This window comes from Meles meles, chromosome 20 (genome assembly GCF_922984935.1).
Source record: "Meles meles chromosome 20, mMelMel3.1 paternal haplotype, whole genome shotgun sequence".
NCBI lineage: Eukaryota > Metazoa > Chordata > Mammalia > Carnivora > Mustelidae > Meles > Meles meles.
The window spans coordinates 22,947,774-22,963,581 of record NC_060085.1 but is presented as its reverse complement, the minus strand read 5'-3'; the positions used below and the strand labels follow the sequence as shown (position 1 = coordinate 22,963,581).

Sequence of the window (15,808 nt, the reverse complement as noted above, 5' to 3'; positions counted from 1 at the left end):
TTCAAAACCAGGGAATGTTGAGAGGCCAGTGGCAGGCAAGCCACCCTGAGAAGCCATTCTCCCTAGCCCCTCGCTCCCATTCCAGGGGTGGGCCAGAACCTGCAAGACCACCTGGAGGTGTACATCCAGCAGGCGTGCACCCACCCCATCACCCTGCACTCCGCACAGAAGCCCTTGAGGAAAGTCCGGATTGGTCTGGAGTGGCTCTGGAAGTTCACAGGTGGGCATGCTGGTCTGGGGGCAGCATGGCCTCCTCCCTAAGGTGCTGTGAGAGGTGGCTTTGGTCTCATACTTATTTCAAGCTTAGTTCTGCCCTTTGCCTCAGCTTTCCCATCTGCAAAATGGGGATACAGAGACCTGACTGGCAGGCTGTCATGCGGACCAGATGCAGCAGCCAGGGCCAGTCCTGGGTCAGATTCCTCAGAGCCCGGGTGCCCCTCTTCCTTACATATGGACAGGGTGGCCTTGTGCGCCGGACGCCATCTGGGGTCCAAGGAGCCAGGAGAAAAGGCACAGTCAGCATCCATTTCTCACCAGTTCCCAGAGTCCCAGCATACTGGCCGGGCCAGGAAGTGGTGCTTGGAGACCCCCCTCAGCGTGGGTTTCTCACACACTCCTAGTTGCTCTCTGCTGTGTCAGGAAGGCAGGTGCCCCCAGGGAGCTTACATGCTGCTGGGATCTGTGGAAAGAGACCGCGTGAACGTGCTTCAGTTTTACGATCCGGGTGTCAGTGAAGTGGAGGCTGAGAGGCAGGGAGACGCACAAAGGCCCCGGGTTTAGGCGTCCGGCGATGGAGGCACAGAGACGCTGGGCCAGGGAGACTGCGGCACATGGAGGAGGGAGCAGGTTGTGATGAAGAGTGCTGGAATCTTGAGGGCAGGTGGGGCACCGCAGGGATGCCCCGGGAGCTGCCTGTGAGGAGGGTCTGAGTTGGGACCGAGGGAGCGGTGGGGTGCTATTGCCAGGTAGATGGATCCCAGTAGATTTGTGAGCTGAACTCAGGGAGGCTTTCTGAGGTCCAGATGTGGCGCAAGGAGGAAGGGGCAGAGGGGATGGCAGGGACAGCTGGAATGTCTGACTTAGGCCTTAGGTGAAAGAATAGCCTGTCGGGGTGGAGCCAGGGCAGGAGAAGTTGGAGATCCCAGTGACACCAGGCCTCACAGTTTTTGGTGGTGGAGGATTCTGGGGGAGGGCAAAGCCAAAGCCCCTTGGCGTGAGCGGATACTGGAACCTGTGGTGCTGGGCTCACCCACCTGAGGAAGAGACGCCAGCGCCGAGCACTCGGTCCCGGCACCAGGACAGGGCCATGAGGAGCGCCCAGGAGAGGGGAGGCCAGCCCACCTGTCCCGCCCTGATTCACTCAGCTACCTTGTCCTCTTCTGGTCCTCAGGGGATGGGGCCACGGCACACCTGGAAACAGGTGGGTTCATCCGGAGCCGGCCTGGGGTCCCCCACCCGGACATCCAGTTCCATTTCCTGCCATCCCAAGTGATAGACCATGGCCGGGTCCCCACCCAGCAGGAGGCTTACCAGGTGAGCGGGCAGTGGTCTCCTTACTGCCGCAGGGCCCTTGGAGGGGAGGCACAGGAGCCTGTGTTCTGCCCGCCAGCTGCCCAATGAGTCTGAGTGGGTAAGGGAGAAGAGGAACCTGGACTCTTCCTGAGGCCATGCCGGGAACAGTGTCAGGCAGTCCACGTGGTGTGTGGAAAGGTGAGACCTGTCCCAGCTCAGGTCAGATGCTTTAGGGATCCAGACTGCTGGAAATGGACAGAAGTGGCCAGCAGTCTGGGGTTTCCAGCCCCTGAAAGTTGAAGACAATCATGTAGAAAGCCAGGAAGCAGGAGTGATTCAGGGAGATGTTTTGTGATCACTTGTGGAAGGGGGGAGGGGTGAGATGCAGACAGATGATAAAAGCATCTGCCCTTAATGGGCTTTGGATATGGAGCCCCATACCACGGGAAACTCCGGGGCCTAAGCTGCCAAGTTGGGAGGCTGAAGGAGGTCCTGCTTCCTCCGGTTCTTCTAGGTGCATGTGGGGACCATGCGGGGCACGAGTGTGGGCTGGCTTAAACTGAGAAGTGCCAACCCCCAGGACCACCCTGTGATTCAGCCCAACTACTTGTCAACAGGTAATCCACCATCTCCCCTAGGCCAGTGCTTGCCAGGCCATCCATCCAACGAATGAATGAATGCCTTTATGGGGTTCACATTGGTCTCTGAATCTTACCCCTGAGACACAGGTTGCCCTCTGCCCCCCTCCCTCTGGGCTATCCACTTGCACACACTGCTGTGTGCGCCCTGGGTCACTTGAAGTAACCTTGGGATGTCCTCCGACACAGCAGGGGAGCGCCGCAGCTTTCAGAACAGTCTGCCTGAAGATGCGGGGAGATCCGGCTGTAGGCGTAGAGCTCACAGAGCAGTTGTGCCGCTGCTACCCTGAGCACCCTCCTGGAAAAGGAGACTGCATTCCGGGGCCTGCCCCTGCCCAAAGCGCAAAGGAGCTCTCCCCGTCGCTCAGTAACGACTTGCAGCGTGCGCACAGCCATGATGGCAGGAGGCAGGCCGTACCCACTGAGGGTGCTGCCTGTTTGCCATCGCGGGACTCTGCTTGGTGGCAAACCACCTGGTGGCTCCGTGTCCCTGACGTTTCCGCCCCCAGCACCGTGGTCTGTGGCTCCACCCCGGCCGTGGGATCACAGGGCGGTAGGCACTGACCTGTGCCCTCGGGCAGCTTACCGAGCCTCTCCGAGTTCCGAATCCTCTGTAGGAGGAGTCGCCTCACCTACCTCTTCTCGTTGACAGAAACCGACATTAATGACTTCCGACAGTGTGTGAAGCTGACCAGAGAAATTTTTGCCCAGAAAGCTCTGGCGCCGTTCCGGGGGAAGGAGCTCCAGCCAGGAAGCAACGTGCAGTCAGATGAGGAGATCGATGCCTTCGTGAGGGCAAAGGCCGACAGCGCCTACCACCCCTCGTGCACCTGCAAGATGGGCCAGCCCTCTGATCCCATGGCCGTGGTGGATCCACAGACCAGGGTGCTTGGGGTGCAGAACCTCAGGGTGGTCGACGCTTCCATCATGCCCAGTGTGGTCAGCGGCAACCTGAACGCCCCCACCATCATGATCGCAGAGAAAGCAGCAGACATCATCAGGGGGCAGCCTGCACTCTGGGACAAGGACGTCCCTGTCTACAAGCCCGGGACCGTGGCCACCCAGCGCTGAGGTGGTCCCGGCCCAAGAAGCCTCCTGCCAAGCCAAAAGGGTCAGCACAGCCCCTGCCCCCCTGTGCCCTTTCCTGAAACTATCTAGAATTTTACAATTCAGTGGCTGAGAATGCGGAATTTCTTAGGCTGGGAGACCAGTATCAGGCAACGAAGCAGGTTCCTTTTCCCCAGCACTTTTCTGCAGGCTGCCACCCAACCTCCTGAAGGGGCAGTAAAAGGGACTGGGGAAGGGGGGCTGGCCAGTGGAGGAGGATGGCTAACTCCAGCCACGGCCTTATCTTATACTCCATGGCACTCTGCAACCCTGGGTCCTGCTCAGATTCAAAGGAAGTGGTTCTCTCCCGGGCCTCCCTCTTAATTAAAGCAAGCCACGCTGGGTGCTGTGTGCAGAGGCTGGGTGCCAGCTGGATGGCATGGGGCTCTGGCGGTGGGAGGCATCCTCTGCCTCAGGCCACCAGCTGCTGAGGCCCATGCCTAAGCCTCCAGCGTCTCTGTTCAGAGAGAAAGCTGCCTGCCTGAAAAAACACAGGCTTCTTTCTCTTCTGCTTCTCGTGTCCCCTCCCAGTTGGGTCACTCTGAGGCCCACCTCTCCAATACTCTGGTTCTTACTAAACATAGCCCGATTTCTGGACCTTATTCAGAGAGGAGTCTGGAGAGTCTCATTATTACCGTAGGTTTCCTGATTTAGCATTTTAAACTATTTTCCTGTTACCAGGGAAACCTAGAAACCTAGAGCAAACCCTACAGACCAGACCGCTGCTCCAAGCCAAAGCAGCTAGCCCAAGAGGATGCTTTCCTGTCAGTCTGGGGAGATGACCTGCCATGGGCAAAGCGGGCTAATTCGTATTCAGCAGCCATCCACGGGAGCAGACAGGGATCGAGCTAAGGCTGATGGAAAAAGCAGTCGAGTCACAGTATACACCTGATCCCATGAAAATAAATTGGCAAAGATTTGAGTTGGGGGGGGGGGACCAGATACAAGTAGCACTTAAAATAGTTCTTTGATCTTTAAACTTCCTATAATTCAATAATGTAATCCAGTAACCGATTTTTGAATGGAGATGCCTTGGCCAGACTGTTCTTAGAAGGTAATGAAAACTAAATGCATTTTGGATTGACTTTTCTGAAGATTTCCAAAGCCACCATCTGTGGCAGGGAGAAAAGACTTGTGCTCTGGAGACCTGCCCCGGTCAAGGAGGGGAGGGCAAGGGGGCATTCCAGCCTTTGCCCAGGATCGGAGTGGACTGAGATGGCTTGGAGGCTGGACAGCCACAACTTGTGTTTGTGAGAAAGACCTTCCAGAAAGATGGGAAGAAGAAAACCATCACACCTCTCCTTCCTTTACAAATTTAAAGGAGCTCTGGTTTTCTCTTACCTGCCTCTTGCTTTATTTTCTGTTCCAAGGGAGGGTCTAAGTCAGCCAAGAGATTTATTTCTCCTAGTGAGGTTCCCCATCTGCCCCGCAGCCGTGGTCCACAGCCACCATCCTCGGGGTTCCCGAGCCACCTGCAGGGATGAAAGAACAGTGGGGCAGTGTGGGAGCCAACCCCCCTGCTCGGAGGGCCAGCGAGTAGCAAGTTCAGTGGGTGGAGGGGTCCCAGATCTGAGCGTGACCGTGTGGACCTTCTCTAGTGTGGGTAGGCCACGTGGCTCAGCCATGCCGTTCCGCCGTCTCTCTGCGTGCTGTGGTGGTGTCAGTCTCTGGGACGGGCTGGTTTGCTACTGCGTCTGCATGGTCACACAAGCAGAATGACCTGTCGGAGGAGGTGTGTCAAGCTGTATGGCTGGATGACATCTGGGCCCCTCCCCCACTCTTGGCCATTGAGCCTTGTTCCATAGGATCACATAATTTAGCCACATGCAGAAGTCAGTCTCAGAGAAAACGGTGCGTGTTCCATACCCAGGCCCCATGGAAGTCAGAGCGGAATGCTGTACTGCTGGGGTTCAGCCACAGGGCAGAATACTGGGGCTTGGGGTGACTGCTTGCTGGAGCCCTGACAGGCGAAGGGCAGCCATCTGGCAGAGTGGAACTGTGGCCCGTGCCGCAACAGCGGCTGTCTCCAAGTTCCAGTGCCATGAGGGAAGCCTGGACCTCAGAAAGAGGGCTGTTGGCTGAGGAAGCCAGAGAGGGGAGAAGAGTGCCCATTGGGCCAGGCAGCCCTCAGGGCACCCAGACAGCAGGCCAGCTCTCGGTCCTGGGAGGAAGCTTATTTAAGCCCCTTAGCAAAGAGCCTGTGATACTAACAGCCAGAAGTACTCTGTAAACAATGGTTGAAAAAGTGTAACGGAACCATGTATGTACCTGGATCAGGCTCTGAGCACGGATCCCTTCGAAGAAGCCTGTGTGTTCCAGCTGCTGCACGAGCTGAAGGTTCTTCCTGGTCCAACCAGGGACAGAAGGCACAGGCAAGGAACAGTCCGCCGGCTGCAGAACCAGGAAATGGCAGGTCCTGGAAGCCAGATCCTGGCACCTGGATGGGCTGCCTTTTTGCTTCCAGGGCTAACTGTGGGAATCCTCATTTCCATAAATTCAAAAGCGCCTCATCTCCAGCCAAACCCTGTTCCTCCCCACAAAGGCTGTTTCCTGTTTCCACCAACTTAACATCAGCTCTAATACCTACATCCTTTTTTCTTAAACCAGAAGAAAACGCATGCTCTCTCCACCAGCCTTGTCTTGGGAGCCAGGCAGCCTCCCCAGTCCTCTCTCCTGCCGCCGTCCCCAAAGGGTGCCTGCGAGGCCACTCTCAGCTGGTGCTCCCACGTTGGAGGCAGGGGTCCCGGGCCTGCTCCCCATCCTCCTGCCCTCTCACATCCCCAGGAAAGAAGGCATATCCTTTTGGAGAAATAAAAACTGTCAACACATGCAAGCCTCGGTGGTGTCTGTTTCTGAGTCAGGGAAGGAGCTGGAGCTCTGTCGCTGACCAGTTTTTAGAACAAACCTGCAGCCCATCACAACAGGGGAAACCTTTGTAAGGAAACACAACTGGCAAAGACACTGAAGACCATAACATATAAACAATTTGAAGTAGAGTATCCTGGTTCCTTTCACAAACATGGGGTCAGCAGTGAGGCAAGTAAAGCTCACACTGTGTGCCAAGAAGCTTCCTGGCCTCTGGCAGGCTCCAAAATGTGGGAATAGAGCCGCAAAGCCCCATCTGGCCCAGCTGCCCGGATAGAAATAGGAGAAAAAGCTGTTAATGAGGTTCCTGCTGGTTGGAAGTTCAAGCGGATCTGCCCTTTCCATTTGTGGTGTGAAAAACACAAAACCAAATCCACTATTCCTGGAGATACAACAAAATGACCTTTTTAAGGGGGAGGGGGCCAAAAAGAAGAAACATTTCATCTTAAAACTTTCCTGAAGCAAAGGGTACACAACACCACCACCACATGGTTCGGTAACTTCCAGCTTCTTACAAAGCACAATTTCATGGTAGATGGGAGGTTGGACCAGACTTAACGTAGGCCTATTATGACTGGTGCAGCCTGTCCGCAGGCCAGTTTGTGAGTCCTGATGGGGAAAGATGGCGGCCTGCACCAGAAAACCCCATCCTGGTAGGGCTGCTGCTGAGAAGCCACACAGTGAGAAGAGTACCCAGCAGAGGTGATGGGGACAATGGCTTAGCCCTTTAGGAGGAACAGTGCTCTCTGCAGCCAGGGCTGAGTGACCATGGGCATCAAGGAGGGAGCCATGAGAATAGCAGTTATACCGTCCCAGGACTGCCCTCACCGAGTGCCTCCCCCTTCTGCAGAGCTCACCGGCCCACAGAGGCTCTTTGCAGTGAGCGCTCCCTCATACAATAAAAATTATTACACGGTTTTATTCTGAAGAACGTTTTGCATTTTAATTTAAAAAAATTTATGTCAGGAAATAGTCATTTACAAACCTTGAAGTGTTTTTGCCTGGATCTGGAGTAAGAATGTCTTAAGAAGAGGTTTGTAAGGTCTTCATAACAAAGTATTGTTATTTACAAAAAAAACGAAAAACAAACCCAAAATATTAACAGGTTGTCTAGGTAATATTTAAAAATTTTGAACCAAAAACTGCTAATTGTCTTTTTTTTTTTTTTTGACCGCAGGGAATCCCTGCCAAGGTAACTTGACAAAGTCGGCATGATTCCTTGAACAGAAAAGGAAGCCTTGGTGGGTCTCGTGGTCCAAAAGTGGGTTTTCATCAGGCAGTACAACCGGAGTGTGAGTACGTTCTAATGAAAACTTCAGCCCTCATTCAGTTGCATATAAAAGCCCTCAAAGAGAACACACAGTACAGCAGTGTTGTGTAAAAAGGCAACAATACGACCCGGACAGACCCAGCGTTCTAATCCTGCAGATCATCGCTGTGCCCCTCCGCCCCCCCTCCCCCAACGAGCAGCAGCCATCCTCAGGGAGCAAGAGCAGAGGAACTCCATCCACCTGTGCCATCATTTCGACACCAGAGATGCAAAAGAGGTCTTCTGGGGGCAGCAGAGGTGCCGCTGTGAATGCCACAGGGTCAGAGTAACCGGCTCGACCGACAGGATGAGCTTATCGGAGGCTCAGTAAAGTCAAAGACCGCTGCGACCCATGGTGGACCAAAGGTACACTATCAAATCCCAGAACTCTTGCCCAAAGCAAAGGCTGTAAATCATCATCTGGTATATCTTGTGTAAAGGTAGATTTAGAGTGACTCAAAATATTTTTAGAAAAAATCTCTATAGTCCGAGTTCTTTTGAACTTAAAATTTCATCCCCAGAAGATTTTCACGGAATAAATGAGAATTGGCTCTGTTTCTTCTACTTCTGTACAGCCCAAGTAAAAATGCTAGTAATTTCTAAATTTCAGTGGGGAACTACAATTATTAGGACCCATGGATATTGCTGCAGTTCAAATACGGTACAATAATTACAAAATATAGACCATCTCTTTACAAATACAAATTATAGTATATTACAAGTCATGTACAGTAAATCTATAATTTTTAAACAAACTAGCATATCTAAGTTTACCTGGTTGCGAGTGCATGATTATTCCAGTTTACAGTTGCCCTTGAGCTGACAGTCAGAAACCGACTGAGTGACTCTCTCTCTTGTAAACCGGGGTCACATAACAGAAAACCTTGTGTATAAGGTCCTGCTCCCCTCTCCAGATGACGGCTGGTAGGTAGGTCCTGATTCACACACTGTATTTCCAAACAGCTAAACAGAAACCAGGAAGCAGTGTATTTGGGGGGAAAGGGTTTAAAAATGGATATGCTGGGCCCAGTGAATGTCTGATATGCTAGACCAATGGCTGAGGTAATGACACAGGTGTGGTGATCGTCATCACCTTGACCTTCCCCACTGTGCCAGCTGGTGGGTGGGCGCGGGTGAACGCCCCAGGGGCGTGTTGGAAAAGTGGGCAGGGCTTGTCCCACCTCCTCTCGGGTCCTCCCCTGGAGGGCTCGACCTGCTGCTTCCCCCAGCTGGGGCTGGGCATGGGTGCACGGCTATCCCCTACCAGGTTTATGGCTTCCATGAGGCATGACATCACTTGTACAAAAGTGTAATTGAATACAGACTCCACACTAGTGCCTAACCTTTCCTAACTACGAGGCACTTTTTCCCTGGCCCTCCGGCACCCCACCTGAGGCCAGAGCCAGTCCACCCCTCCCTGGGGGCTACAGGGTGGTGATGCAGATCATTTCATCTGCCAGGTCCTCCTCATCTCTTCCGGGGTCGGGCTCTTCATCGCTGTAGCCCGGCCCAAAGTCCTGGAGCTCATAGTCCTGCCGGTGGGAGACAGGGCCCATGCCCCCGTTAGCCCGGGGATGCACAGTCCCGTTGAGCAGGTTGCTGGCTGCACTCTCCATCTCATCGATGGTCAGGTCACAGGCATCGGCTATTTCGTGTTTTGTTGCCGATACAAATTTTGGGTCCCTTGCATACCGTCCTAAGCCTTCAGATATCAGGACCTGTGCGGGACAGAGGATTGACGGCATAAATGCTTTACAAGGCTCTGCTGGGAAAATGACAGAGGAGCCCCCTCAGGCACTAACGACAGGATGTGCTCTGGGGACTGCCAGTCCTGTTTGCTAGACCTCACATGTGACAGTTAAATGTGAATGGCTTGGAAAAGTCATGGAATTTGAACACTACATGTCACCCAACGAGAGTGAGCCCCACTAGGGAAAAGGTTTCAGTAGGAGGCAGGGCTATCTGCAGGCCTGGCACCTGTCATCCTAGGTCCAGCTCCATTAGAATGGGCAGTGGTGGTATTCTTACACTCGCGCTACAGGTACCATCTTTGCTTCCGAGGAATGGGCGTGATCCAGAGGGAGAGGGACCCAGCTTGACTCCTGAGCCTCACCCCACCCCCAGAACTGCCACGGCACTGGCCTGTCCCCCTCTGCTGTGCCGGAGCCTGCCGGTCCGTGGCACACTCACCGCCTCCACCAGGCTGTCAGCACTCCTCTGTTTGTCACTGTTCTTGTTGCGGAAGCTGCTGGGGACGGTCAGGCTGGCTGGTGTGAATGTTCGGTATGAGATGCCAGGCTCGTCCGTGTACCATGAGCTCCGGTGCAGGGATGGCAGGCTGCCATTGACCTGGTCCAGGACCTCCGGTCGCTCCACCTGGATCAGGGGTGCATAGCATGGCGTCCAGTCCCGGTATGGAGGGGTCGCCGGAGGGGTGGCCCATGACCTGGTTGAGTGGCTCGGCGAGTACTTCTGGGCTTTACTGGAATCCAGGCCTGCAACTGCCATGATCTGGGGAGAGACAAGAGGAGGCAGGGCCAGAGATCCTCAGGGGCAGGCCCGAGGGCTCCCCAGGCACAGCAAGCAGGAGGCACTGCTGCACGGGGGCGGCCGCGGATAAAAGAGGAGCATGTGAAAAGGACACAGGTAGTAAAATCTGGCTTCCTGGCAGACTGTTTTCAGTTTCCCCGAATCCATAATGCACTTCTCATGCCTGTTCCTAAGGAGGCATCAGCTGCTAATTCATGAAATTGTGGCCAAGGAGTGGAGAATTAGAGAAGACATTCTCCTTGGGCTGCATAAACACACCACCCAGTTCACTCTCAGTTTAAATACAGAAGGACATATGGGGCAAACGAGTCATTCCCAGCCCTCGGAAGCGACACAGTTCTCTCCGCTCTGGTGCAGTTCACCACACCAGCTGGTACCCGGGCTGCTCTGTAGCTCTGGGCACCAGCTGCTTCTCCTGCCTCCAGCTGCCCCCGGGCAGCCACCCCAGCGCTCCCTCTCTGCACAGAGGGCCACAACCAGAAGCCACAGCCACCCGAGGGAGGCAGTGCACACACGGATCTGGCCCTGGGGGCGGGGGTGGGGGCAGACAGCAGAGGGAGGGGCATTTGCACGCACGTGCCTCCTGAGACGTCTAGGCCTACTTGGTTCGTGGCATTTGATGGCTGGGCCTTCCCATGCTTTGCCCTTCCACAACAAAGCGGGGCATGAATAAAAATTAACATAAAAACTGAAGGCAGAAAAGTAAGAAGTTGGCAGAGAGACCTGAACAGAACACCTGAAACAGAAGCTAGTGCTCACGCGCTCAGGATGTTGGCGGCAAGCGAGCTGGGCATGAGCCGGCTCTGCACGTTCATGGGCTGGGGGCTCCCCACACGCCCTCCGGCCCCTGACACACGTACGCAGTGGACTGCATCTCTGACATGCTCTTTGCAGAAAGAAAAAGTGCCTTATTCTTGCCCTTGAGGCAAAGCCCTGGCGAGAGGGCTGCAGCCCCACCACCCCTCCAGGCCCTGGGCTCCCTCCTGTCCAGCCACCTCACTGTGGCCGGGTCCTTCTCCCTGGACCACACTCTCCCCTTGCAGGCAGGGTTGGAGGCTCGCCCACCCATGATGCCAGCACCCTGCCCGCAAAGGTCTCTACAGATGTGTCTTAATGAAGGAAGAACGTCTCTGAGCAAATAAAGGGCAGCACTGACGGTTCAGGACCAGGCAAGCGAGCACCACTCCATGTATCAGGGACTGTACCAGGCCCCAGAGAGAACACAGTGTGCACCACAGCCAGGGCCCAGCTTTGGAAGCTGGCAGGCTTGGATTCCTAGGTCAACTTGGTCACGCACTTCCTGTGGAGCTCAGGCATGTCACCAGCCCTCTCCCTGATATTTGTTCCTCTGTGAAATGGGGCTCGTGACCACGTCTATTTGGACAGAACCAGAGTGTCTGTGAAGGCTCTCTTCTTCCCTCCTGCTACTGGCAGCCAGGAGGGGGGTGTCCCGAGGGCGGCCCCTGCACCGGCTGCCCCAGGCCTGTGGGGTCCAGGCCAGGTGTGACGGCTCACCTGTTGCTGCATCAGGTGCAGAGGCAGGGCTGTGCGGCGGGGCACGGCGGGGGACAGTGGGACCTCCTCCTGGCTGCTCTGCCGCCGCAGGCACTCGAAGTTGAAGGAGGATCTCCGGTGGGCTGAGAAGCAAAGCACAGCAGTGGTTGTGAAACCGGCGGTCTGTGAGGCCCCAGGGGCTCAGGGTGGCCCCTAGACACTCAGCTAGGGGCCCCAGAGGAAGCAAGCCATATGTCCAAGGAAAAGCATTAGGGGGTGAGGTCTCAGAACTTCGGGAGGATGAAGAAGCTGCCTCACTGAAGATGTTTTTAGTTAATGCAAGCTGGATTCTTGTAAACGTGGGGTCTGTTCTCACGAGGCGGAGCTCAAGGCTCTGGAGGGCAGCTCTTCTGACTGGATGCCCCGGCCCAGTACACACACTGTGGGGAACATGGCATTTCAGGTCAAGAACACAGTGTTGTTCTCGAATCCTGGGAACACCTGCTGCTGCCCTCTTCTCTCCCTGCAGGTATCCCAAGTGTCTGGGGGGTGCCTGGCATCTTGCTGGCGCTCCTGTGCTCATACCTGCTCTAAGGGGAGTGACTTGCTATCAGCTCAACTAGGTTAGAAGCAAAATCTTTCTTTGGGGAAGACCTAGCTTTTGTAGCACCGAAGGCAAAACCAGAAAAGAACACCTCTAACGTTAGAGAATACGGCTGTACCATTAAAAGCCCCTCGAAACAGAGGCTCATGCACAGGCTGAGCAATGACAAGAGATCCCGAGTTTGTGGCTTAACGGGACACAGGGCCCAGGAGGTCAGTCCGAATTCTGGGCCCCCAAGCACAGGCCAGAGGTCCCCTGGGAACAGGTCCGCCCTCAAGGGTGCTGGCCCTAGAGACACGCGTGGGGGCCTTACTGACAGTTTGCAAGGCAGGAGCCAGGGCTCTTCAGCCCTGCTTCCTAAGATCCCAGGCATTTCTCATGCCCCAGCAAAACTCCACACCCCCGATTCCTACACTGGAAAGGTGCAGGGGCAAGCCTCCCAGGCTTCCTGGGGATCACAGGAAGTGGCAGGAACTGGGTTCTGGGAGAGCTCTAATCTAAAAGTGTGAGAAGACTGGGCTGAGCCCTTGGCCGGCCCTGCCCAATGCAGGTGGAAGAGACAAGCAGCCCCAGCCAGGCAGGCTTAAGGTGTCCCCTGGGAGGTATACTGGGCCGCCGTTGCCTCAGTGTCCCACCTCAGTAGGACACAGACAGCTGCTGTCCTCATGAGACAGCCGGGCCTCTGCCATAGGCATACTCTCCATGACCCTCCTAGGGCCAGCGGGCCAGGGCCAGGGGCTCGGAGCCCACAGAGGAAACCACCATCTCTCTCATTCGGGTAGTGCCGCTGTTTTGAAAATCAGTCTGTGGATACACCCATCATCTCACCGGCTGTGCATAACCTATTCTGACAGAGGAGATAATCCCACCATTGCTGAAAACACAGGCGGAACACTTCACCTTCTCCTGCCCAAGGTCTGAAGTGATAGGCAGCAAAGCAAATACGTTTTGTTGACCTGCCCTTACAAATACAGAGGGCCTCTCCTCTGGCCCACTCTGGTTCCTCACTTCGCTCAGTGGTGCCCCTGAATGGTGGGCATTAATGTGGCCACTGTAGGGGACATAGGGAGGGCCCAGGGAGGACAGGGCACTCCACGGACGAGGGGCCTCTGTGGGCTCAACTGCATGTTTCACCCAGTATTTAGGGAGCTCAGAATTGCTCTGTTTGGCAGCATGTGTTTGGGACTGCAGAATTAAATATTAACCATGGAAATGGGTTTGGTGACGCTCCTCAGCAGGTCTGTGACCACAGGAGAGAGGAGAGGGCCCCTGGCACCACCCAGCTGGATTGGTTATGGCACATGGAGTCAGACGACTCAGAGACAATGTGTCTTGGCTATTTTTGGTTACTGATTAGAGTCCTCCTCAAAAATATGCTTCATTCCTCAGAAACACCAGGAATAGCTATCTTTTAACCATCACCAAAACGCCCCCAAGTGCAAAATCCACCTGCCTGGCCAGGAGCAGGCAGGGGCCACAGCTTCATTTCTTACCCCGGCCCAAGTCCCTCACTGGAGGTTGAGCTACATTTCTTGCAGTTCTACTTAGGCCACCTGCATAAGAAAACCAGGTGGGGGACAGCTGGCCCCCTGCCTCTTCTCAGCAGGATGGGACTCTTCCAGCCCCAGGACCGGGGCACTGACCCAAAACCTGCTCCCTGAGCAAGGGCACTGGCTGACACATGGCAAAGATGGGGGTGGTGGAGGGGGGCTCCTCAGAGGTGTGTGTGGGGGGGTGTTGATGGGACAGGCCTGGGCTCAGGTCCAGCTCTGCACAGGGGCTGCTCACTTCTGCCCTCTGAGGGTCAGCTACCCGGTCCACAGAGAGGGCCTGACAACCCCACGCCGCACATCGCGTCTACCCCATGTGATGAACCCCAGGCTCCAAGGCAATGATAACGCGCACAAAAAGTCCCTCATCAGAGGGCATGTACTGGGCACATTCAGGACCACATGCTGCCCTCCTCTGTGCTCAGAGTTAAGAATGGTGCCGAAGTGGTTTGAGCTCAATCACGTGGGACACGGATGAGACAGAAGGGAAAGCCGATACTGATGGGGTCTCCAATCCCATCTGGTCTTGCAGACTGACTGTCCCTAGTGCAGTGAGACCACACCTGTCACACTGTTCTCTGGGAGGCTTCACCCAAAACAAAAAATCTGGCCTCACATGTCGGGGTGGGAGGTAGTAGGCGTCTCCTTGGAGATCTCCGGGAATCATAGCAAATGGGTGAGTCCTCATCCTCCAAGAAGCCTTGGGGGTGATGGTAGCCTCGGGGCCGCTCAAAGTCCCAGCTGCCACCAGGGTATCGGCTGTAGTAGCTGTAGTTTTGCCTGGGAGTCAAAAAGGCCAAGAGAAAGGGTAAGGGGCACATGAGACCTTTGTTAACAAGTCCTCTTAGCTCAGATACACCCATGGTCACAGTCCTCTCCCCGGCTTTCTTGGACACCCTGGACTGGCTGAGAGCCAGGCAGTCGGTCCTCAGCTTCACAGAAGATTCAGAGCGTTGGGAGAAGCTGGTCTGAAAAGGCAGCCCCCACTCTGCCTGCCTCTGAGGCAGTCCAGATGTGGTATCGGTGGGCCCCTGCTGCAGAGTACGAGGGGCTGGAGACCGCCAGGCTTCCTGATGTCAGCCCGAGCCGCAGAGCTGCTCACCTGCTCCCGGTTGGTGAGCCGGCATCCTCATAGCCCTCCTCACCACTGAAATACTCCTGTTCCTCCAGGCAGCGGGAGTCCCTGAAGTAGCCACAGATCTCCGGACCTTCCCGGCAGATAGTGGGGAACTGCTCATCCCCCGAGTCAGACCTGCAGTGGCGAGAGAAGGCCCAAGGACCTGAGCACCCAGCTGGGCCTCGGTGCGTAGCCAGCACTCCTGCCCCATGAGCCCCTGGCTCCTCCCTGGTGTACCTGGGACTGGACTGTTAGGCCTCTGGCGGCAGCACTGTGTGAGCATATGCGTGTGCTGCGGTGGGGGGGGGGGTATCACTCTCTCAGTAACTTGCACAGTGCCCATGCCAAACCATTGTGCCTAGGGGCCATGGAGCCAAAGGAGTGGGTGTCATTTGGGGAACAAAATAAGGAAATGGACCTAGAGGCCTGCAGCAATCAGCAGTCACGGGGAGAAGACACTGGGCTCCCAGGCCAGCTACTCTGATCCCTGCTCCTTCCTTCTCTGGGCCATGTGACTCCAGGGTCCAGAACAAAGAGGCTCTCTGACCAGTCTCCCACTAACTCTGACCCAGGAAATGTGACAGGAGTTTGGGATAGTGTCCCCGGGGAGACTCACAAGGGTGACACCTGCCAGGTTTTCAAAGATAGCCCTGCCTACATGGCAAGACTGTCATGCTAGCTCCCTGAAAGCTGCTATCCTGGCCTCAGTCCTCAGGAAAACCAGCCACATTGTCACATCGACTCTCTCCCAAGAGAGAGGACTGTGTTCCCTCCAAGTTCTTCGTTCTCTCAAGTTGCTGCTGAGCAGCTGACTACACTTGCTATAATTAAACCAAGAGACCCAGCCTCTCAGTCCCCAACAAAATGATCATCCCACTGACAATTCAAGCCGGTCCAGCAAACATACAGCAGGACTCACTGCACGAATGTTGAGGGCTACATGGGAGACAAAGGAGAAGACCCGGTCTTCGGTCTTCAGGAGGTTGGGGTCATGCTTTTATGAAGCCTCCACAAGAGGCTTGAGCAGGCAGGGCCAGCCTCCTGGGCAAGGCGCCCAGAAGT

General features: G+C 55.3%; 2 protein-coding genes across 9 annotated transcripts in view; one reads left to right on the top strand and one right to left on the bottom strand.

The window, feature by feature from the left end:
- CHDH (choline dehydrogenase) overlaps positions 1-8,106 on the top strand; it is a 36,868-nt gene extending 28,762 nt beyond the window's left edge. For 2 of the 3 annotated variants that reach the window (XM_045990284.1, XM_045990283.1), the window contains 4 exons: positions 86-220; positions 1,391-1,533; positions 2,027-2,129; positions 2,803-4,597. In XM_045990284.1, coding sequence (XP_045846240.1) covers positions 86-220; positions 1,391-1,533; positions 2,027-2,129; positions 2,803-3,221 — 800 coding nt within the window. In that variant the 3' untranslated portion in view covers positions 3,222-4,597. Of the gene's footprint in view, positions 1-85; positions 221-1,390; positions 1,534-2,026; positions 2,130-2,802; positions 4,598-7,299 lie in introns of those variants that run through there. The other variant, XM_045990281.1, reaches the window with a different exon arrangement.
- Positions 8,107-8,307: 201 nt separating this feature from the next.
- The window catches only part of CACNA1D (calcium voltage-gated channel subunit alpha1 D), a 296,933-nt gene continuing 289,432 nt past the window's right edge, over positions 8,308-15,808 (bottom strand). For all 6 annotated transcript variants that reach the window (XM_045990264.1, XM_045990266.1, XM_045990269.1 and 3 more), the window contains 5 exons: positions 14,732-14,881; positions 14,246-14,409; positions 11,497-11,618; positions 9,622-9,942; positions 8,308-9,149 (listed from right to left, as the gene is read on the bottom strand). In XM_045990264.1, the coding sequence (XP_045846220.1) occupies positions 8,856-9,149; positions 9,622-9,942; positions 11,497-11,618; positions 14,246-14,409; positions 14,732-14,881 (1,051 nt within the window). In that variant the 3' untranslated portion in view covers positions 8,308-8,855. The remainder of the gene's footprint in view (positions 9,150-9,621; positions 9,943-11,496; positions 11,619-14,245; positions 14,410-14,731; positions 14,882-15,808) is intronic.